The sequence below is a fragment of the Chroicocephalus ridibundus genome, chromosome 3 (assembly GCF_963924245.1).
Source record: "Chroicocephalus ridibundus chromosome 3, bChrRid1.1, whole genome shotgun sequence".
NCBI classification, from domain to species: domain Eukaryota; kingdom Metazoa; phylum Chordata; class Aves; order Charadriiformes; family Laridae; genus Chroicocephalus; species Chroicocephalus ridibundus.
Window position 1 is genome coordinate 69,319,431 of NC_086286.1, and position 23,756 is coordinate 69,343,186.

The 23,756-nt window shown below is 38.8% G+C and overlaps 1 protein-coding gene across 6 annotated transcripts in view; it reads right to left on the bottom strand.

The window, feature by feature from the left end:
- Positions 1 to 23,756, bottom strand: part of LAMA2 (laminin subunit alpha 2) — a 383,003-nt gene that overhangs the window by 217,554 nt on the left and 141,693 nt on the right. For all 6 annotated transcript variants that reach the window (XM_063329629.1, XM_063329631.1, XM_063329633.1 and 3 more), the window contains exons 5-9: positions 15,109 to 15,288; positions 14,122 to 14,211; positions 11,808 to 11,925; positions 9,955 to 10,133; positions 8,458 to 8,557 (exon numbers count right to left, since the gene is read on the bottom strand). In XM_063329629.1, the coding sequence (XP_063185699.1) occupies positions 8,458 to 8,557; positions 9,955 to 10,133; positions 11,808 to 11,925; positions 14,122 to 14,211; positions 15,109 to 15,288 (667 nt within the window). The remainder of the gene's footprint in view (positions 1 to 8,457; positions 8,558 to 9,954; positions 10,134 to 11,807; positions 11,926 to 14,121; positions 14,212 to 15,108; positions 15,289 to 23,756) is intronic.

Consider the following 23,756-nt stretch of genomic DNA (forward strand, 5'->3'; position numbering starts at 1 on the left):
CTTTGGTAGGTGTAACATAAGGGAATATGTTGATTTAATGCAGTATCCTGTCTGGGAGAGGCTAGAATAAAGCATGTAAGAATAGAGCAAGTACATAGTGATTTGAATTCCGAGCTTCCAAAAGTACGCGTACTGGAGATCTTCTAAACTGCAACTTATCCCTACTTCCTTGCACCTAACAGTCCCTGAAAAACGTCTCTTCCATTAATTCACCTAATTGCCTTTGAACATATTCTTACTTTCAGAATCCATAAAGCTCCCTAGCAGCAAGTTCCACATTTAGCCATGGGTGGAGTGAAAGAAAACACTGATGTGTGTTAAACCTGTATTTATTGCCCTCTAATTCTCCTATCATAGAAAACAGCAAGTAACCATTCCCTATTCACTTTCTCCACGTCATCTGTGATTTCAATATACCTCTATCATATCCCACGTGACATTTTTATTTCATACACCAAAACCTCCTAAGCCTATTTAATATCTCTTTACACAGAAACTGCTTTGTATGGCTGAAAATCTCTATTGTCCTTCTCTGCACTGTTTCCAGTTCTAACAAATTATTTAAGGAGAAAGGAATGCATAGTGTGGACCTATAAATGGTTTGATGGTCTTTTCAGTTTTGTTTTTTAAACATCAGTAATATTTCCTAAGGCTCTGTTGACCTTTTTGACTACTGCTGAGCCAGTACTGAGCTGATATGTCCAGGGCACGGTCCAAGGCAATTCTAAGAGCTGTTTCACAACTGGAAGTGCGTAGTTCAGAAATCACTGGAATTAATGTACAATTAGAACTATTTTTCTCTGTGTTCTACTTTTCCTTTAATTGCTACAGAAATTCAACAGTTATTTTACTACCCAGCCACTGACTATCTTGAGATCTTCCTGAACATTTTGCAGTTCTTTCATTTTTCTATGCTGAAAGATTTTGTACTTGCTAACTTTGTCACCTTCCTACTCATCCCTTTTCCGGGTTAAATATGAATATTTTCAACAGTTCATATTGATCATCACTGTGAAAATGGTCCATTTATTCTTTTAACCAAGTACTAACCCATGAAAGAACATTTCCTCCTTATTACACTTTCTTTCATGGTCTTTAGTGAAGGATCTTGTCAAAACTTTTTGAAAATCAAAATGCAATATTAATCAAATGAGCCTTTGTTCACATGTTCACTGAATCCTTCAAACAGATTCATAAGGCACAGTGTCCTCTACAAAAAATCTGATCTTGAGTTTTGCCCATTTTTGCCACAGTTCAGAAATAGTATAAATAATTTATTGTAGTTCTACTGATTTGCTTGGTACAGAAACCAGACCTTCTGATTTTAGTTTCCTTGAACCCTCTGCCTTTCTTTTACGAATGGGATAAAGAGTTTCCATTTATGTAATATTAATATGAGGGGTTTTTTAAGTATTATAAACTGTATTTAATGCTTCAAGCAACTCCATTTTTAACTACATCCAGAAGCCACGGATAAATACAATACAGGCCTGATGAATTTTTATTCTTCATTTATCAGCTTGCTCTAAACCTGACACTTCTGTTTGAGACAGTTCTTCCGACTTGTCCCAATGAACAAAGACTCCCAAGTGTGAAATTCCCTGAGCTCTTCTATTCACTGATACAAAGAATTAATCTAGCTTTTCTGCTGTGTCCTTTTCTTTCTTGAGATCTCTGGTTATAACTTGATTACACCTTAATCATATTTAACTCCTACTGAATTTGAATCTCTAGCAGTCATTTTGATTCTGATTTATCTGAAGAAGTACTTCTTAGCAACATTTAAGCATTTAGCAAATTATTCCTTAAAATGTGTGTACGTGTTATTAAGAGTATGACTTTCCAGAATCTGTCACAATTTATGTCCTTTTCTATTATCCTCAATCAGATATAACTTCTGCTTTTGCAGGAAGCTTCTTTTTTATTGTTTAAATAGATAATTTTTTCTAGCTTAATTGCATTGCTTGAATCATTTTGAACTAGAGGAACGAATCTTCTCTAAATGTCTAACAGGCAGTCTGTAAACTCTATGCTTGCCATTAGCACTCTCGGATTGTTCATTTTGGTATTCTTTTTAAAGGTTTCCTTGTTTTGATTAAGCTTTTTTTAAGGGAGGCCTACAAGAATGTTTAATTTGACTCCCCTTCAACAGGAGAGTTTTAAACCAGTTCCTCATGCATAAATCCAGAGCTGCTTCCCTTTCTATGGTTTCTCTAACTAGTTATTTGAAGAAGCAGTCATCTACAGAAGTTTTAAATTATATTTATTATCTGCTTATCTATACAGAGATTAAATTCAGTCTGTCTTCTCTAACCTTGCAGCCTCTTTGATCTCCTGTAGCACATCATATTGACTGTCACTTTCTTGATCTGTCCTAATTATACACAGAATTTCAGTGCATGAAATTTCTGTGTTACTTAATATCCCAAAACCATGTGCTCCATGGGTATTGATGCTGATCCTCAAATTTCTGAGTTACCCACCTCTCAAGTAGCCACTGGCGAGACCCCGCAGCACAGTAGGCTTCAGGCTCTTTTGTAATCTGGGTCAGTGCATCCTAGCCGGACAATCTTGTCTTATGAGACAAACTTCTGTTCCTTCCAGATGAAAAAACCCTGCTGTACACCAGAGTTCACCAGGAAAAGACACAGGCAAGTCTAACTCTTTAGAAGTGAGCCAGTCTTATTTGAAAGTTTCAAGAACTCATGCTTAGGTCTCATGAGTTAAGACTCAGCAAATCCAAATTCAACTAAATGCCTCAGTATGGAACAATTCCCAAATACTCATTTATAGTCTCTCCTCCGTTGCCCAGTCAGATAATTTTTTTAGTTGCCCATCAAGAACCTTCCCTTCTCCTGCTCCTTCCTTACCCTGCAGTGAAGGAAGAGAGACCAGGATTGGAAACTCCACTGTCACCAGCCCAGCCAATCCCCTTTCTTATACACAGGAGACACAGTAGTGGATAACATTCAGCCTAACATTTATCAAGAAACCTCCACTCCACAACAGAGAGACGAAGGCGTAGAGACTATTAACGGTCATGTATTCTTCCAGCACTTAATGACTGTTGATACAGTCAGTCTGTATGTTTTATTTAGCTCAATGCCTTCTTTCATTTACAGCATGTGCAAGATCTAGGCTCGCATTGTATTGCACAGTATGTAAATTCTTATCAGTGTCCCACTGGTTATCTTTCACCAGGCTTCTGTAGCACATATGTAGTGTATATTTGTCAACAGCCTAATTATATTTCGATTTAGGGCATGTTTCAGGTCTGTCTGTTGTTGTTGTAATGAACTAACATTTCATCAGAAGCACATCTTCTTTTGGTTTTGGTCTATTACTTCGTAGGCAAAACCAAATGGGGCTTTATTTGTTGAAGCTGTTATTCCCTGTTTTCTACCTGAATACTATCGGTTTCTGTCCTATCTTTGATTTGATGGAGGTTTTGAAAGTTCATCCTAGAGGATGAGTCATCTTGAAATATGAGTTTTAACAGTCAATTTTCTCCCAGCCTACCAGTCTTTCAAAATTACACAAAAATAAATGCATGCAAAAGCACACACCAGACCCTTGAAAAAATCTGCAATCCCTGGACTGGCCTCTGCCATTTTCATTCATGTTCAACAGTGTATAAATTCCAAAAACGGTACCATGGAAGTCAGTGGGACTGCTTGCTCAGTAAAGTACTATGAAGCCTGAATAAAGATGGAGATGTCTGGACCTTATTTATCCTACAATGTCTGAGAAAGTTTTTCAGCAAAAACTAACATCTGTCATTGGGATTATGTAGTAAATAAAGAGACAAGAGAGAACAGGGAAAAAACTTCACTGCATGATAGCATGCAGCAAAGACTGAGTCACAAAACTCTGCCAGTTTCAAATCTCACAGCTCTTGCAGGAGTTTAAAAGCAAAGTAAAATGGCTATTTGTTGAAATCCAGCCGCTACACCTTGAAACAAGAGTACTGATTCACTGAGCAAGCCTAATTACTGGAGTACAGACTAGTTCTGAATGTATAGGTTCCACTTTTGCTTCTATGTGGACAGTTGCAAGTGATCAGAATATCAGCCACGGTCAAGTTTACCTATTATTAGGATGGAATTGGACATAGATGGACAAGTTCAGTTTTAAAATTATTGCCTTTCACTTACAAAACCTACAGCCATTTTCATCAGTTTACTGTGTCAATACCACAGTTTACAAATATTTTTGCAAGTTCCTGGCTCTATCTTTTTTATGTTATGTTGCTCATGAACATACCATACAAAGTTGCTATGAAAGAATATTTGAAAAGCATTCTTGAAGCTTCAAAACCAAAAATATACTACACAAGCTAGAATAATGATATTTCATTTCAGAATACCAAGAGAAACATGTGAGGGCGAAGTTATACTAGGGTGATCAAAATGGAAATTATACATGTTTAATATAAAAAAAGACTTCTTTTTCTCCTGAAACAATGCCTGAATCAATTATAAAGCAACTCCTTCATGCCCTTCTCTTATCTCCCGAAACCTGATGATGACTACAGGATGCAGTCATTTAAATCCTCTTATTGCACTTCACCAATGTACCAGTTATTACGTTATTTGCTACAATTTCCCATTTTAATTGTTGCTTACCTACAGTATTCAAGCACACAGAGAATGTACAGCCTCCAGCTTTATTTTCCTTGAGAACTGTTCATGGTGGCTTTATATTCCCAGTGATTTTCCTTATTATCATATTTCCATTTTAGTTTAATGTTTTTAATCTTCCTAACTCATTTGCTTACCACACATTTAAGAAGCATATTCCCATCTTACACCAAGCAAACAATTTATCCTTAAACAACCAGCCAGCAAACTCTGAGATGTATTTCAACCTACCCAGTGTGCATTCATTCTGGTTCACAGATGAATAGGTAGATTCCTTCACACAGATCATGCTTTCCAGCCTTTCTTTTATGAAGGCTCCCCAGTGCTTCAAACCCAACTGCTGCCCAGGGTGAGCAGTGTACAGTAAAAAGAATTTTATCAGGATATTGAATATAAATTAGAGAAAAAAAAAAAAAAGGTAAAAGGTGATCTGCTTTCAGGATAGTTTTATGCTAAAAAATATATCCAGATCTGGTCTTGATTCTAACACAACCGCTTCCATTACCACAAAAATCTTTCCTTAAAAGAAAAATTAAGAAGTCTTTTTCTTTCAACTAGTGTTATTGGGTCTTTATGTTGAATAAGACATTACAGTCACAAATCTGGCCTGCTGGTCCAAACACTATAATCAAACATAATGTGCAAGAAGTAAACAGTTCTCCTGGTGTGTTGGAACCTTATTTAGTACAACAAGTAGAGAAAAGCAAAAGTAAAGAAAAAGTACAAGGAGCAAAGAACAGGACCATTGTAGGCAGAATGGCAACAAAGCCCAGGTATGTGTAGAGCTGACTTATTTTTGTTCTTGGGGGTCTTAAAAGTGGTAAATAAAATAAGTAACAGAACTCTCCTCTGGCCACTGTCTAGACAGTGCAAACTGTCCACTTCTCACTGGACTCCCAGGACTGGGCAGGACACAAACAATTGGTTTCAGGAACAGATGCATGGACTACTTTGGGGAAGGAATTCCATATATGATGGCTGTTACCTAAATAAAAATTGTTGCGCTTGTCATATATAACGTAGTTAAAACACACAGAATAATCTCTACAGTAAATAAACTGGAAAGAGGAGACACTGATGGTCTTAAAAAACCATAAAGGAAAGAAATTACTTCATGTGTTACAAACGGCAGATTAAACAGAGACTAAGAATACTCTACTGTGCTCAAAAGCAACCGGCCTCCAACTAACTGCAGATGAATGAGTCAAGTTTCAGGAAGATCAGGAGAAGCTGGTTATAGTCAAGGCAGAAAACGGATGAAAGTTTTAATTTTGTGAAGAGAACAAAAGAATTCTCTCGTTCTCAGGACTGGAGGAAATGCTGAGATATAAAACTTGTCTGAATGCCTAGACGAACAGGACTGGCCACTTGCCAATAAAAGTAAAAGGAGGCAAAACAGACAGAGATAATCCAATTTTGGATATATTATTTTCAAGACGGTGGCACAACACATTTCTTGATTTATTAGAAAGACGCAGTTAATGATCTTTAGATTAGATTAGATGGATGGAGACAACAGAGAAAAAGCAAGAAAGGAAAGGAGGGGCCCAAACAGGAGTCTTAGTCTTTTTCTAGAGAGGTCCAGAAAAGAAGCAAGAGAAGAATTTACCAGAAAGAAGATCAAAGGATGAAAAAGGCAGAAGGAGATACGGGAAGCAAGGTGTTAAACCATGGGCCACCCAGTCAGATTCAGAAAGCGGAAGCAGATTTAGAAAACAACTATGAGAGGGCTTAGATCTGTTGAATGCTCAGAGGGAAGAATAAGACATTATGAGAGCTCCTAATGACACTATTACTGGCAACCAAACAAGATGGAAAAACGTCTTTATCTTTTTGCTCCCCTCTGCCCATGAGAGAAGAGCTGACCGCCTGTTACTGCCTTTCAGCCGCCAGGCCCCCGCAGAGCATCCGCACCCGTGGCCAGCGCGGAAGGTGTGACAAGAAAGACTGCAGCAGCGACAGCCAGGAACCCAGAGACCAAGCAGCTGCTTAACACACGATTTCTTTGAATTAATCATTCTTCCGTCTCAAAATCATAGCCTCAGTATTTCACAAAAGCACTGAATGGCAGTAGTGGCAAACATTTGAATAGAAGTTGTCCTGCTTAAGAGAGGTTGCTTTGCTGCACGAAGGCTGACACATGTGTAACCCGCCCACTCTCACCCACAGGTTTGTTACAGGCGTTCACAGTCTTGTGTTTCTTCCAGCTTCGGGATTCATCCTCTCTTCTGCTTCTACTGTCTCTCCTGTCAGTCCGTGTGATTCATTGTACCGGGTGTCCGGGCCCAGGCGCTGGCAATGGGGGGCTGCAGGCCGGCCCCTGTGAGGAGAGACCGGGGCGGCCCTGCGCCGGACACAGCCGGATCCAGCCAGCTCCAACCCACCCACTGCAGGGCACGCCTCAGCCCCCCGGACAAGATGGGTTAGAGAAGGTCAGAGGAGGAGGAGGGGGAGGAGGTGCTTCAGGCGCCGGAGCAGAGATGCCCCACCAGCCCCTGGAGGAGACCATGGTGGAGCAAATATCCAGACTGCACACCATGGAGTACCTCCTGAAGGAACAGGTGGATACTTCCGGAAAGAAGACCCATGGTAGATCAGATTTTTTTTTTCCTTAAGGATGGCAGCCAGCGGGAAGGACCCACGCTGGAGCTGAGGAAAAGCATGAGGAGAAAGGAGTGTCAGAGAGGAGCCGATATGACCACCACCCCGATTCCCCCTCCCCCTGCACCACTTGCAGGGAAGTTGGGAATGAAGGAGTGAGGCCGAGCCTGAAAACAAAAAAAAGAAGGTGGGGGAGGAAAGTGCTTTTCAGATGTTTGTCTTTGTTTATCACTATCTGAATCCATCTAAATTGGCAATAAGTTATGTTCATTTTCCCCAAGTCAAGTCTGGCTTGCCCACGACAGTAACTGGTAAGGAATCTCCCAGTCTTTACCTCGAGCCGTGAGCTGCTTCATCTTATCTTGTCCCCCTGTCCCCCTGAGAAGGGCAGTGAGAGAGCAGCTGGGTGGGCAGCTGCAGCCGGCGAAGGTCAACCCACCATACATGCCACTGTGACAGTTATCAGTCTCATTTTATTGAACTGATGTGATCAGTACATGGTTGTTAGAGTAGATTTTACACCTCTGGGCCCTGTATTTGCATGCCTGCTATGCTGCTTTTATGTTCCATTGATCTCTATTTCAAAAAAGATTGCTACAACGCCTCTCGTCAATAGATTGTAAGTAGCCCAATTAAACATGTCTTTAAGAACCGACCTTGCGTTCTTTGTTATCTTCCTACAGTATTTTCAGAAGTTTGTCAACAAAAGAACCAGAAAAATATGTCAATCCATTGTTTCCAAAGCACAAGGGTGCAGTTTATTTGAGGACACCTCTTACAGGTAAACAGCTTGCAATCCTACTTTAATAATATAGATGGCAAATAAATATAACACCTTTCATACAGATTTTTTCTAGGTTTCAAATGGAAATATGCTTAGAGAGGAAAAGAGATTGAAACATTATGGTTGTACTAGTTTTAATCTCTTCTGTAGAAGAAGAAAGCTCTTTAAGCCAAAATTCTCCAATATATTCCATGGGGAATACTCTTCCAAATGTACCCAAGTTTGCAAGGCATGAATCTGAAAGATTCATGGGAATATAAAATCTGAGTTTCCAAAGAAAAGTATCATAAGAATGCAGGTGGATTACTGTTCATATGAAGTAAACATTTTTTTAAAAGTGATTTATTTTTTTTTTAAGAGGTATCACAAAGGTTTTTCAGCTTTTCTTTGCTGAACTTAAGCTTTAACGTCACTATCTTTTAGGGATCTTACCTCCTTCTGCATGTTTCTCGTCTTTGACACAGGTATCATGTAAAGACCCATTTGGATCACAGGAACACGGCTGGCATGGATCTGGGCTATCTGCCAATACCTATAAAAACAGAGAGATTACGAAACAAAATCTTGCCTTTAATAATTGGAAGCTTTTATTTACTTCTTAAACAATAAGTAGAAGAGAATGACTTCGTGTAGGTAGCTTGCACTTTAGCAAAAGTGAGATGGTTGCCAAATGTAACCCATGCAGTCTAGGCATTAAAGTTACATTTTGGATTTTTATTTAGAAATATGTAAGTGATTTAGATACAAATATGTTTTCAACTAAAAACCAAGTGAAGAGATAATAACAGACCCTTGTATAATTAAAACAAATAAATATAATGAAGTAAATTTTAAGCACTCGTTATCTAAAGTAATACTGAAAAATAGTTCAGTTGTTCTGGTCAACGTGATTAAAAAAAATAAGTAAAGTTAGTTGGTCAGTAACTAAACGAAAAGGGTAAGTGAAGAAAAGTGAACATTAGACAATGGAACAATTTCCTTCAGTTCTTGAAAAGGTTACCTGAACCAAACTTAAACCTTGGTCTAATGTCACACTGGGAATATAAACTAAAAGTTCTGCATGAACTAAGCATATACACATACTGTAGATATGCTATACACACATATATAAAATCCCTATTGGTTGGATGATAACCTGATTCAGAGGGAAAAATCAAGTGCCCTACTGTTGAAGAGATCAGTACTCTTTTTCTCAAGCTCTAAGGCCAAAACCAGTATATTAGGGAGAATGTAATTATTGTTATTTGCTGATATTTTCTGTGTTTGAGGATTGAAAACCAATCAGACTAAAGGCCATGATTTACCCAACTGAAACTATACAGACAAAATATCAAGAATTTAAGCACACACTAATAGTGTAGCTGTCTAAAGCACAGGCACAGCCCATGTTGGCAATACAACCTAATATAAGATTCATCTTCTGACAGCTTCAACTTAGATGAAAATACAGCTTTATATGATGAAACACAAAAAACAATTCCCACTGCACTGAAAATGAAAGGCATTCATGAGACTATAGAATTTCACTGGTTATTAATTCTACATTAAATTTTAAAAATAAAAATTACAGACTTTCTCCAATATCAAATACAGCAGTATTTCTTTGATCTTTGATAACAAATCTTCAAATTAATTACTGAGGCAAAAGTTCTGTTTACAGGACCACATCCTCCTTTAAATTAAATTGAAGCACTAGCTGGAGGCCCTGACCTCAAGTGCATTCCTTCATATCAACACAATTCACTTTCAGATTTGTGTGAGCGTTAATTTTAGATTTCCAGCTGTGAAAAGCAGCTACTACGCTGTCAGAATTAGAATTTAACCTACATAAAAACTGTGTTATGGCTTTTAATAACTTAATTGCCCACGTCAAAGTGATGGTTCGCACACCGAGCTTTACAGTGAGGTGACAACAGAACATGGATTTACCCCTTTAGGTCTGAAGTAACCGTCGACACATGTCTCGCAGTTTATGCCACCGGTGTGGCTTGTACAGTTCACACACACTCCGCCCCCAATGTATTCTCCGTGGACATTCAAACTCTGATTTCTGTCTGCAACATCCTGATCATAGTAACACTCCTCAGTCTTCCCATGGCAGTTGCATGCTTAAAGAGAAGGAACTGTGTTAGCAAACACTTTGCGGCTGGAGACACCAGGCTGTTACTAAGATATTAAAAAAGAGTCGGTCAACATTTTATCATTGGTGCTGCACACATTGTAACCAACAGTACATCCAAGTATAATTTACTACTTCAGCTGTGAAAAGTAATGTGGTCCCATCACAAACGCAGCCTGGAATTCTGTATATTGTATTTTTGTCTCAATGTTTTGTCTGGGAGAGTATGGAAGTTGACAGATATAGCCTAATTATGTTCTTCCTGTTTTGTTTTAGGTTTTTTTTTTCTGTTTAAATTGATAGTCCAGAAACCTTTGGTGGTTGCTCATACATGTGGTTCATGAAAGGGTCAGCTAATTTAAAATACAACAGGAATTACAAGGAAAGCAGCAGAACGGTATGAGTAAATTAAAATAATTTACAGGAAAGCCAAAAGACATCCTGAAAACACTTGATTTGCACATATGCGTATAAGAACTGGGTCAGAACAATGAGATTCTGAATCTTAAAACTTCCTTAGAAGTTCAGATTCGAACTCTTAGGCTTCAGGTCCACATGCAGGAGAGCTAATCTAGTAATCTGTTGCTGTGAAAATGAGGTAGCTCACTCTCTCCCTTTCCCTGTGGTATTAAAACATTCATTTCCACATAAAGAGAAATTCAAAGCTAGTCAACATTGCAGGGAGTCATTCTCCTCACATCTGAACCAGATCCCAGGGAACAGTTTCCACCAGGAAAGTACAATTCACTGAGGTTGAATAGGGCATAAGAAGCGTCTCTTGAAAATTAAACATGAAAATAGATGTACCCTGATTTCATTCCAGAATGCATTCCCAGTGCAGACACAGTCCCTACTGAAACAAAGATCTCTGTGACCAAAGTTTACAGGACATAAACAAGCAATTACTACTTTTATTATGGGGATACCTGTTTCTTTTTATTTATTTTTAACCACTCATGGTAAAACTATGGCTGCAATCCTACAACGGAATAAACACTTACATGTAATGGAGCACTAGATTTTATTATGTTCAGAAATACAAGTGGTATGTGACCTTTGGAAGTGAGATGTTAAAGTTCAGTTATAACTATCCTTACTACAGTAAATCTGAAAATCAAATTGCCACCCTATGGAAAGGTGATATTTCAAGGTATGTTTTGATTCCGTGTTGGAAAACTAGATACAATGATTCTTTCATTAAAAAAATCACAAACTCAAAGTGCATTTTGATCACGTACAAATATTTTGTTTCAGCAAGGCTGAACATTATAATATACAAAAGTGTCATTTATACAAAGGTCATGCTGTTAAAGTTTAATACAATGAAAAATCTATAAAAAAGATTTTTCACTTATCATGATACAGTTCTGTTATTTTATCAAAACAAAACCACAGGAATTATAAACATTAAACAAGTCTAAATATTTTTTATGCAGTAGTCCACCAATATCAGCATGTTAAACTAAAATATTCTGAGTTTAATAAAATCATGAATCCACATGAATTGTTCTGTTAACTTTTTTGAGCCAGCCTATGTAAGTGAACAACTGATGCATAAACAAATGTGGTTAGAAATAAAATTAATTGCAAAATCATGTAGGATCTGACCAGTTTTCACCAGCAGTTGCAATAAACTTTCTCTTCTGTAATGTTTTCAACTTACGTTCACATTCATGCTTAACCAGGAAAGTGCCAGCATGCCAAGGCTTTTGATTGAAACCAGGACAACACCGATCACATGTCTCTCCGCATGTGTTGTGCTCACACTGACAGATGGATTTCTAATTTAAAAGAAAAACAAATATTTACACAATGTGATGATTTGAAGAATCTGTCCATGTACATAATCTGCATTCCAGTTCAAATTATGAAAACATTAAGAATGGCTATACTCTGTAATTCCTCTGTTTATTCATTTTTATTCATTTATGTACCCTGCATTCACCAAGTGAGAGACAAAAGCGTGTGTTTCACTTCTATAGCTCTATTTTAAGAAAACAGCCATGGTGCAAAGGAAGATAGTTGGCCAGGGAATCTAAGGAGAATCTAAGAAGGCAGGAGAATCTAATTCCAACTGGCTGAAGAAAGGATGGGAGAATGAAAGCTCCCCATTATGGCAAATAAGCCAAAGTGCTAGCAGCCCTCAGGTACAGCTTCACATTGCAGACAAACTGATCTGATATCTGGCTTGCAGTAGAAGGAGTGAGCCAGTATCTACCCTTCCCTTAGATGTAGCAATCCTGCAGCTGCAGACTGAAATAAATTCTGTTGGATGATCCATTAAAAATTGACTTTTCTTTTAACTTCAGCATTAATTTTTTACTGCATGAGTCAACTCGTCATGTAACCTTCTAACTGCATAACTAACTCTATGTGAGGGACAGCAGAAGTTTTTAAACTAACAGGAGATGGGAGCAGGACCACCCTTTCAGTGGCTTTTCAGTTCCTCAGCAGATCACCTTAGTCCCAGCTTAGTCCCAGCATGAAAATATTGCTGTAGGGAACATCCAAATTCTCTGAGCCACAGAAGCAGCTTGCAAAAGATAAAAGAAACGGTAGTTTGGAGAAATGAGGAGCAAAAATTGTCTTCCCAATAATTATTCTTTGTGGTCTTTGTGAAACCACTCAAGGTCAAAGCAGCAAGCTAACATGGAGAAATTCTATGGCTCACAGGACGAAGCATAAATCTTGCAAAACAAGGTTAAGTTGAGGAATGCTTCAGAAAAGCAAGGCAGTAAATTCAAGTAAGTTTATTCTTTGTAATGCTCAGGGAAAGATTAATTGTGCTAAAAACCGGAGTCATGATGTTTATAAGCCAAAGCCCGCCTATTTTTGTTCGGCTCAGTCTAAAGAGTATCCCTGGAGAGCTAAACCAAATACTCCAAATCTCTTATGGCTTGAGTTGTTTCACTCATGCTATTTTTTATACTCATCAGACAACAAATACGTATTTGTCATCCTGCAAAACAAGACACCACACTTGTCAAAATCCCTTTATTTTATCTAGTAGCCAAATTATCTGAAGTATGTATTAATTGGATCAACAGCATTTATTTTCTGAGGTAGGCCCAATCCTAACTGATGGCGCTGAGACGATGCTGCAGTTTGATACCTAAGGCCATCTGAAACAATAGTTCAACGCTTGCTGTACACACCATCGCAGAAAAGGCTTAGAAGGATTAAACCAAGGAGTTTGTAAAACTTTGACAAGGACACATGGAAACTGCTTAGAACTGTAAATGCATTCTCTGTAAGATTTCTTCCAGGTTTTTGTTTATCAGTTCCTACACAATGGTTTAATGTCATATGCAGAGAAGATTTTTTGTTAAATCCTACAAAGCTCCTGCTACAGATTGGAAATTCTGTATTAGTGATAATGTGTGCATGCATGTGTATAGATTTGAACCATCAGTCACAAATTATATTTCTATATTTCAGTTGTATAGGTTATGTGTTTATTAATGGCGTAAAAAGAAAGCTACAAGCTGAAAGAAATTATAAACAGCTCATGATTTTCTAGACTAGCTTGACTGATCGCTCAATTAATATTTCTGGCATAATATATGCGCCATTCTAGAGCCATCATTTGTTTGCAAGTATTGATTAAATACTTGACAATCATTTAGGAAACACCTTGATTAATATCAACAAGAAAAAGGAAGACAGACTGTTACTGCTCACCTCTACAGCTACACAGCATGACCCAAATTTCCGTTGTTCCTAGGAGAGTTTCAGGGTGGACTGAATTACCTGAAACCTATTCTTTCATTTCAGAGAAAGCCTCCACTGACATTGTATGAATGTTTATTATTCTGGTTGCTAGCACTGTTTCATCCTGGCACTGCTTCTGACTGTTCTTCGGGGTGAGGAACAGACATAAATTCACAGAACTCTGAGGAATATCAATATTTTTTCTCATGTTCCTCACAATGGCACATTAAAAATAAAAAATGCCCCCAAAAAAGAAAAATACGTACATTGGTCGCTGGATCCAGTGGACAAGCCTTCGCATGGCCTGAACATATACACATGCCTCCAACAGAGATATCTTTTATGGAATAGTAATACTGTAAGACAAAACAGAAATTGAATTGCTAAATGGATTGTAAAATGCAGGTGCCAAGCTGCAGACTTCATTCCCGGTGACAACTGTCAGGTCCTCTTTTATTTCTTTTTTGATCTATTACAAATATAGCAGACAGTGTAATAATCCAAGCTGCGTCTTGATCAACAGATTCAGGCTTAGTGAAAGAAAGAGTATAAATTGGCACAGTTCCATTTGTTTGAAGTCACAAGAGCCATGTCAATTTATACACAGCACACACCAAACACGAGCATAGGAAAAGGCTATATGCACCCTGGATAATGAAATGGCAAATGCTATAGAATTTATTCCCTTCAGAAAACATGAAAAGGAAAAGGCATGATGATAGGGAGAAGGGAAAGGCTAGAACTAGTGCTGCATCCATTCTTTTAAGCTAAAGCACGAGGTAAAATTTTTAGTGTTAGCAACAATCATATAATAATGCTAGAAGTGTTGCGTTCAGGCACTACGACTACTTATAGTACCACTAGTAGAAAGTCTACTCAAAGTCTTCAAGGAATCCTAAAGACAGCAAAGGATTGAGCAGCAGAAGAGTCAAGAGGACATTATCTAACAGCAACCACCTGCCAATCACCTGCATCCAAACATTTACAGCCAAAGGAGCTGTGTGCTTATGTTAATAGGCATGTTATGTATGTTAATAACACCAATAAGCAGAAAACATAACACTGTTAGTTCTGCTACAGAGAAGATAACAAAATGCTGTGAAGAGGGAATCCTCTAAGACTAGGATTTTGACAAATAACAACAGGTATTCATCATCTCCCAAAATTTCCTATGGCAAACAAAGGCAGGTACAGCATTTACAAGTGTAAGAAAACTTCTACACATGCATTTCTACTGTCTTGACAGAACTTACCCTCCTTGTAACAATGGGATCAATTTCATTTGGATCTTTGTGTGCGAACATCATTAAGTCAGCATTTAGTGTCCGTATCCTCTGAAATCTCAGGCGAATAAAGCGAGCAGAGGTGAATTCTAACAATACACGCGAAGGATCATCAGCACTAGGCCGTCCATTAATTAGAGAAGTGTGAATCTGAAGACAGAATAATTAAAGCAATAAGAAATTAGACGACAGCGATGCTGCCGTGATTGTGCCAACAAGTATCATTGAAAGCACTGTGTGAATGCCTTTGTAAATGTAAAACACCTTCTTTCTTTAAAAAGTAGATTTCCCCACACAAATATTCCATGTACTCACAGACCCCAGGTATGGAGAGGCTTTACAGTAAGAACATTTTGAGCAAAGGAAAGTAATCAGCCACAAAAAGATTGTAGCACTAACTGCATACGTGTACCAAGGCCCTACAACACTGTCCGTGCTGCCAGCAACTCGTTTCTCCTCCTCTAGTCTAAAATAGGTACTTTCAAGTTATTGAACAACCAAAAGGCACAAAAATTTTAAATTAAAGGAATGGATACTTGGAATGGGACTCAGAATTCAACAAGGGTCAGTTTACACCTCTTACAGTGGCCATCATCAAAAGACTTTGAACTAGGTGTTTTCTAAAGCCAGGACAAGGTAACTTTTGAAACACTGCAAACTACAACAGCTAGGAGAGACAAAATAAACATTCATGAGCATCTCCCCTTTCACACTGTCTGTTTACACAATACATCATTTCCTTTGAATCTTTTACTCAGCAAGTTGAAGCAATTTCCTGGGTTGCAATTGCTTTCACCTGGTCCCTAAGGAAGGTCTTTATCACCTCTGAGAACTCTGTTCAGCATTTGTTTTTCCAAAGACGCCACCAATCTCTGCTTACACTGTGGCTTTTGTAAAAATTGCCCCCCTTTTTCTGCCTGCCTATCCTAAAGTCTACATATCTTCTAGGCAAGCGTGCTCTGTGGCTCTTTCATAAAGAAACTTTCTGACCCCAATTGCATCATCAAGGGCAAGGCAGCAAAAATAAGCAATCTTCTTCTTTTCCTGCCTTTTTAGCTGATCATGGCATACATTAGCTGCGAATCAACAAAATAAAACAGATGGTCTGGTACAGAATTGTTCTTGGAAAAGGCGTACAAGAAGAAGAATGTCAGGTATAGCAAAATATTGTTAATGAGCACCTAGGGGGAGGGAGGAAAGAAACCATTAATTTTCCTGTATTCTGAAGTGTTAAATTTTAATTGGAGCATTTTTATTACAGGCTGGTACACTGAAAGAATGTTCAGATGCTGAGCCAAATGTGTGGAACATTAGAACGAATAGGAGAATTACTTATTCTTTGCAATCAACACATTGTGCACCTTACCTCAGTGCTCTGAGTGAGCAGTCAGGCCACACAGCCATTTTCTGTCGTTGAACGTGATCATATTACCACTGTTTTAGGCAAACAGCTGCACTCAGAATGCCAGCTGGCACTCACTTAGCAGTGACTGCCTCACACCGAGGAAAGAGACAGCAAATCTACTGCTCCCAGCAAAGCAGTAGCTCTTCCTTTCCTGGAGTTTTCACAAGCACTGGATAGAAGGTTTATTAAACAACTGCTGTTTTGCACTGGCTGTGTGATACTCTTAACTTACTTTCACTACGAACAGGGAAACCCTGAGCCTCATCACGTTGAGCGTCCTTCCGCATTGTATCCACAGGTACACAAAATCACTGGGAGCCACTCTGCCAGGAGCAATTGTCAGGCATATTTTGCCTAAGTATGAATCAGCACCGCTAGGCTTCTGCCAGGTTATGTCCAGGAATAGGTAATATTGCTACCTCCTCCTGAGATCACAACAACGCTCTCACTCCGAGCTCTGACTCAGTTTTGCTCCTGACTACAAGTAATTAAACTAAAGCAGACAGTTGTCTGGAAACAAACAGAATAAAATGCTATGAAAAAGACAGGGTACAAAGAAAAGATTATAATAAAACCTCCAGAGAATGCAAGGAGGAGCTCCTGAATGAGAAATGTCTGGCTACAAGCAGGACAAAACCACATGACTAGAGAGAGCAAACTGTTCCAGTCCCTGGTGAAAAGAGAGAGGAGAACACGTGTGGTGAGTAAACTTCAAAAGAAGCCTAGAGACGGTGGCAACAGGTCCAGTGGAAATTGACAGATCTTTCCAAAAGAAGCAAGATGTTAGTAAGAACACACGCCTAAAGACTTCTTTGCATAATATTTACCTGTGAGCAAGGAAATATATTTTTTCGAGTGTTTTTTCACACCATCGTCTCCTTCTTTTAAACAGGATCCAAGAGATTTCTTTCTTACAGGCATCGAACATAGATGGGTTATAGTTTAAAGCAGTAGAATACTAAAGACTGAACTTTGATATTCCAGAGATAAAGAGGAAATATATCTAAAGTAGAGATGAAAACATACCCTAGCTCACCCTGAAACAGCAACAGGTCTATGGCTATAAGCAGCACGGTAGACCATCTAATCAAAAAGATAAACTATTAAGCTTTCAGGGGTGGGGGGAGAAAGATGCAGGTAAAAGCTCATGTATCAGAATAAGCAAATGCCCACAGAGAGTTGAAAGTATGAATCACAGACACAGCTTGACCCCAAATTACACATCTGACAAACAGCAGTCCTATCCTTTGATTTATATTTTTTAAAAAAGAAAAAAGTTAGTCTTAAGACACTGATTTGGAAAAAAACCCCACCATCTTGGAGCGGTAGTTTTACAGAATTAAAATGTAAATTAACAAAATAAAACAAGAGGCATCCTTTTCAGAATAGACCCCCTTTTTAAAAGTTTTCATGGATCTTTCTGCCGGCAGCACACCTATTTGGCAAGGCTAAACTAGTAGAGATGATGACTTCTATTTATATTGTCTTTCATGCTTGTGTTTAAATGTTTCACAATTTAATTTTAAAACAACAAACAAATAATTTCTTATAATTACTGAAATGCAGCTATGTCCTGCGTGAAATGTGGCACCTTTTCAAACATGTACACGAAAATGACACTGAGATTAGGAAATTAAAACTGGGTAGTTTTATCAAAATGAACCTGAAGGGAAAATTTTACACAGGCAAAATTAATTACTCTAAATTATTTTTCCTCCTCTCAACATCTGTGATGAAATCATTAATTTCTCCCTAGAAACATTTAGAATCAACTTGAAGAGTGTCCAACTAAGTTATTCCTATTCCTTGAAAAGAGAAAAAGGAAGAAACTAAGAGTACTTTGGGAACATCTGTCATTAATCAGGAATAAACAGTAAGAATTTTAAATAACTTTTTTTAAAGAAGTAGAAATCAGACTTAGAATATTTTCAGTACGACTCTCACAATGAGACATCACTGTGTTTTTCCAGAGCACGCTTCCTCTTTTCATCTCCCTCCACAATCTTGCAACTATTTGTAAGACTCTGTTTGCATGATAGCACATTTTCAGTCAAGACGCTAACAAGCCCCTACCCTCCAAGTATTTTTGAATCAGATCTGAAAACTGTTCCAGTGGACACAGTCCTCGATACCCATCTACCATTATGCCATCCAAGATTATCATAGTACTTCACATATGCTCTGTGTCCTGCAAAAACGAGCCCCATTTTCACATAGGCAACCAAGGCACTGATGTCCTGTACTAGCTGTACGTGTACTGCAGTATGAGCCCCACCAGAGTTCTACAGCAGAGCTAGGATCCAAAGCTGAGTCTACCAGGAAAATATTAATACTTTAATCCACCCATTGGGCCGATAAAATTTACATAATCCAAGCCTGGACTCCCCATGAGGGAACAATCTCAAACTTTGCTCAGGTTTTATGGACAACTTTTATTTACCAATTCCAAGATTGAGGTAATCAACATTTTGGATTCTAAATGAATGTGATGTAGATTTCAACCCTAGAAAATTTTTGCTTAGCAAGGAATTTTTCCAGGATTATATTCAAACAAATTGTATCTTTGGGGAAAATCAGCATTCCCTTACAAACTATCTAAATGTTACCACAATGAAAGCCAAATTCTCATTTTGTAAAATCATTTTGAACGGTATCTGTCAACCAGTTCAATAGTCAGAACTATTCAAGTAGAAGGGTATGATGACCTTTTCCAGTATCTGCATTAGCAACCGTATGTTCAAAAAGATTATATCACAGAATCACAGAATGGTTGAGGTTGGAAGGGAAGGGACCTCCAGAGGTCATCTGTTCCAACCCTGGCTCAAGCAGGGCCACCTAGAGCCAGTTATCCAGGATCATGTCCAGACAACTTTTGAATATCTGCAAGGACGGAGACTCCACAACCTCCCTAGGAAGCCTATGTCAGTGCTCGGTCACACTGAAAAAGTGCTTCCTGATGTTTAAATGGAACCTCCTGTGTTTCAGTTTGTGCCCATTGCCTCTGGTCCTGTCACTGGGCACCACTGAAAAGAGACCAACTCTGTTCTCTTTGTACCCTCCCTTCAGGTATTTATACACACCAATGAAATCCTCCTTGAGCTTTTTCTTCTCTAGGCTGACCAGTCCCAGCTCTCTCAGTTTTCCTTCATAAAAGAGATGCTCCAGTCTCTTCCTCAGCTTTGTTGCACTTCACTCGACTCCCTCCAGTAGGTCCACGTCTCTCTTGTACTGAGGACACCAGAACTGGACTCAGCACTCCAGATATGGCTTCACTAGTGCTGAATAGAGGGGAAGGATCACCTCCCTTGACCTGCTGGCAATACTTTGGCTAATGCTGCCCAGGGTACCATTTACCTTTGAGACACAGGGTCACATTGCTGGCTCATGTTCAACTTGTTGGCCACCGGGACCCCTGAATCCTTTTCTGCCAAGCTGCTTTCCAGCTGGGTGGTCCCCAGTATACGTTGGTGGCTCAGGTTGTTCCTCACCAGGTGCAGGACTTTGCACTTCTTGTTGAACTTCATGAGGTTCCTGTCAGACCATTTCACCAGTCTGTAGAGGTCCCTCTGGATGGCAGCATGACCCTCTGGTGTTATCAGCCACTCCTCGCAATTTGGTGTCATCAGCAAACTTGCTGAGGGTACACTCTGCCCCATCATCCAAACTGTTAATGAGGATGTTAAAAAGGATTGGACACAGTAGTATATATTCAAGTTAGTTAAGTTACCAGGTTATCTATATCCTGTATTTGGTTTGGAACCAAAACTTCTAACAGTTATTGAAAAAACGGATACTCTAGTTAAAGGGAAAAACAGAAAAGCCATTTTGTAACACCAAAGATCTACTTAATTCAATGTCCGGTCTCCAAGAGAGGCCAGTAGAAAATGATTAGGAAAGAATATAAGAAACAGGGCATTTCGAGAGTGATCCCTCTGATACAATATCATCACTTCCTCTGACTAACCATCTAAATGCTTCCTGAGCTAGAGAGTGAATCTGAGTCATGGTGTTTAATGTCTGTCGTCCTTTTCTCTATTATTAGTCTACTCCCTTTTTCCACCATTATGTTTTTCATCATGACAAACACTGGTCCCAATGGGAGGAAATTTTTTTCTTTAAAAAAAAAACCCAAAAATAAAAATAACTGGCTTTGGTGGGGTTGGTTTGGTGTTTTTTGCTTTTAAATCTGGAACTCAGATCATTAATCATTTCAGTGACAGTGTTCTAGTTTTTCATTTGAGGAAATTGGGAGTAGTCAACATCTTTTCATTTCTGAACTTCAGTATGATGTTAAATCAACTTTTTCAGAGAACTATTGAGAATGCTACAAGTTCTTTACTCTGAAGAGAACTTAGTCCCACACTAGCCCATCAGCATTCATGCATAATTCCTTTTTTTTCTTACATGTATTACTACATGTATTTTTCATTTACTATCATAAGCTGCTAACAGAACAAATTATCCTAAATTTTGCATTATCAACAAATGCTGCTATTTATCAGTTTTCTGATTTTCCAGATTGCCCACAAGTATGTCAAACAACATAGACACTAATGAAGATATTCAAAGGACATCTCAGTACATTAGAATGTCTGGACCACATCAGAACCAAAAGACATATCTGGCATGGTAGCCTGCCTCATATAGTAGCCAAAACAACATGATAACAATAAGATGGTAACAGTAAGATAAAAGCAAGACTAGGGAAGTGATCGTCCCCCTGTACTCGGCACTGGTGAGGCCACACCTCAGATACTGTTTTCAGTTTTGGGTCCGTCACTACAAGGAAGACATTAAGGTGCTGGAGCATGTTCAGAGAAGGGCAACAAAGCTGGTGAAGAGTCTAGAGCACAAGTCTTATGAGGAGAATCTGAGGGAGCTGGGGTTGTTCAGCCTGGAGAAAAGGAGGTTGAGGGGAGACCTTTGTGGAATTTGGATAATGAGGTGAAGTCTCTGTGCTCAAAGAGCAATTAAGACTGGCTTTGCTATCTCTTGTGCAACCCAGGGGAGTGAAGGCTTGTCTGGCTATCACAGGATACACAAATAACGGGGTAGTCTTGGGGAGCCAGGACAGCCCTGCTTTTCGTCAGCAGAGACAGTAAAATCAAGATAACAGAGACTTTGTGTAGTTCTTTGTTTCCTTGAGAGGCTACCATGCCCAGTAACTGACCTTTGCCTCATTACCTGTGAAATGCATATTAAAGTTGACACCCTTGTATATGCTAATGAAGATTTTAGAGATCATGCTAAACATATATGACTATAGCACTTGTCTCTCCACCCAAATCATACTACACATCACCTAGGGGAGGGAAACCTTGTAATTTTGGGGATAAAAGGATGGAGAAAATGACTGTTAAATTGGGAGAGAAGAAACTTGATACCTGACGGACCAGTCGACGGGCTGCGTTCTCTTCCTCCACCCCAGGCAGGGACGCCTTTCTGGGTAAGCGCTGCGCCTTTCACCCTCTGGTGAATGTTACCCCGGGTTGTTGTCCTATTGTTATTTTTGCTAGCAATATTAACCTTAAGTAATTAGCGCTATTGTAGTCAGTGAATTTATCAACGGCAATCCCGAATCTGTGACTGTCGCTCTCAATAAAGTAACTAATTTCGATTATTTGTGAATCTGATTCAGTGAAAGTCCTTTGGTGGGACTCTGTAGTAAATCAGTGAAAGTCCTGGGACTCTGACAGACAAATATCGAAACTACAGTCCTTTTAACGCGACAACCTTATCGCTCTCTACAACTACCTGAAAGGAGGCTGTAGCGAGGTGGGGGTCAGTCTCTTCTCCCAAGTAACAGGCGATAAGACAAGAGGAAATGGCCTCAGGTTGTGCCAAGGGAGGTTTAGGATGGATATTAGGAGAAATTTCTTTACCAAAAGGGTTATCAAGCATTGGAACAGGCTGCCCAGGGCAGTGAATGAGTCACCATCCCTGGACTATTTAAAAGATGCGTGGAGGTGGCACTTAGGGACATGGTTTAGTGGTGGACTTGGCAGTGCTAGGTTTACAGTTGGACTCAATGATCTTAACAGTCTTTTCCAACCAACCTAAATGAGTATATCATTCTATGAATTAGCTTGGCACAGGTAGCAGGCTTCCAGATTTGTAGTTTCCTTGGATTCCTAAGGAATGTTTCTAAAAAACTGGTGTTTCATTTGACACCCCACACTCCCCAGTTACTGAGAATATTTGTAAGTGAGGGGTTAAATAGTAATTGTTGTAATTCACCTACTTTAGCCTAGAGTTCCAATGCAGAAATCTTCCTGACAGCCTCTATAGCAAAAACTGATTCAAATCATTAATTTAATTTTTCAGCAATGACCTTATCTTTCTTGAATGCTCTCTGATCATCTCTCAGCCCACCAATTCTCTGGCAGATTTCCTGAATCTGATGTGTTTGAAAAAAGGTTTATTTCAACTTCATATTCAGTCACTCAGAATCTCTTTCACATCACAACTCATTTGCTGGAGCTTATTTTCCTACTTCTTTTAGTAATTTGGAGGAAAAGACATGACTTCCACTCATCAATTATACTAGTTTACTTTTAATGTCTATTATCTTTCCTTAGTTTATGGTTTAAACATGTTGTAGGATTTTTGGAACTATTGTTATATGTAGTATGCATGTGTGTGTAATGTTATCTTTAAATAAACTCTGGGCTATCTGAAATTTTTTTAGCTGTTTGGACATCTTTTCTATTTTTATATCGTACTTTGGCAGATTTTCTTCCCCTGGGATGTTGCATTTTGAGTATTTTGTCATTATTTTTACATAACAATTGTACATAACAGTTGTTCAACAGTTAATATTCCTGACCAGGATCTGTGCACGTGTGTTTTGGACTATATCGTGCATTCCTTTACTAACTGCACAAAGCACAGTCAGGTGTTTAAGAATTACTCTTTTGCATTACATTCCATTCTGACACCACACAGTCTAACAAAGGGTCACAGAAGGCTGATATTATATTCATAGCCTTCCTTTGGCACTTCCATATAATATTCATAGCCTTCCTTTGGCACTTCCACACTTCTGTTGTTTTACTGATATAACAAACCTATGCTGTCTCAATTTAGGTGCCCAATTTTATTTCATAAAGATCTCATATACCATTTTATTTCTGCTAATTTTCTTATTTTCTTCTGTGTTATTCTTAAATCCATAGTGCCACTCCATCATTCCTAAATGGCTTCTTGTTTCTGA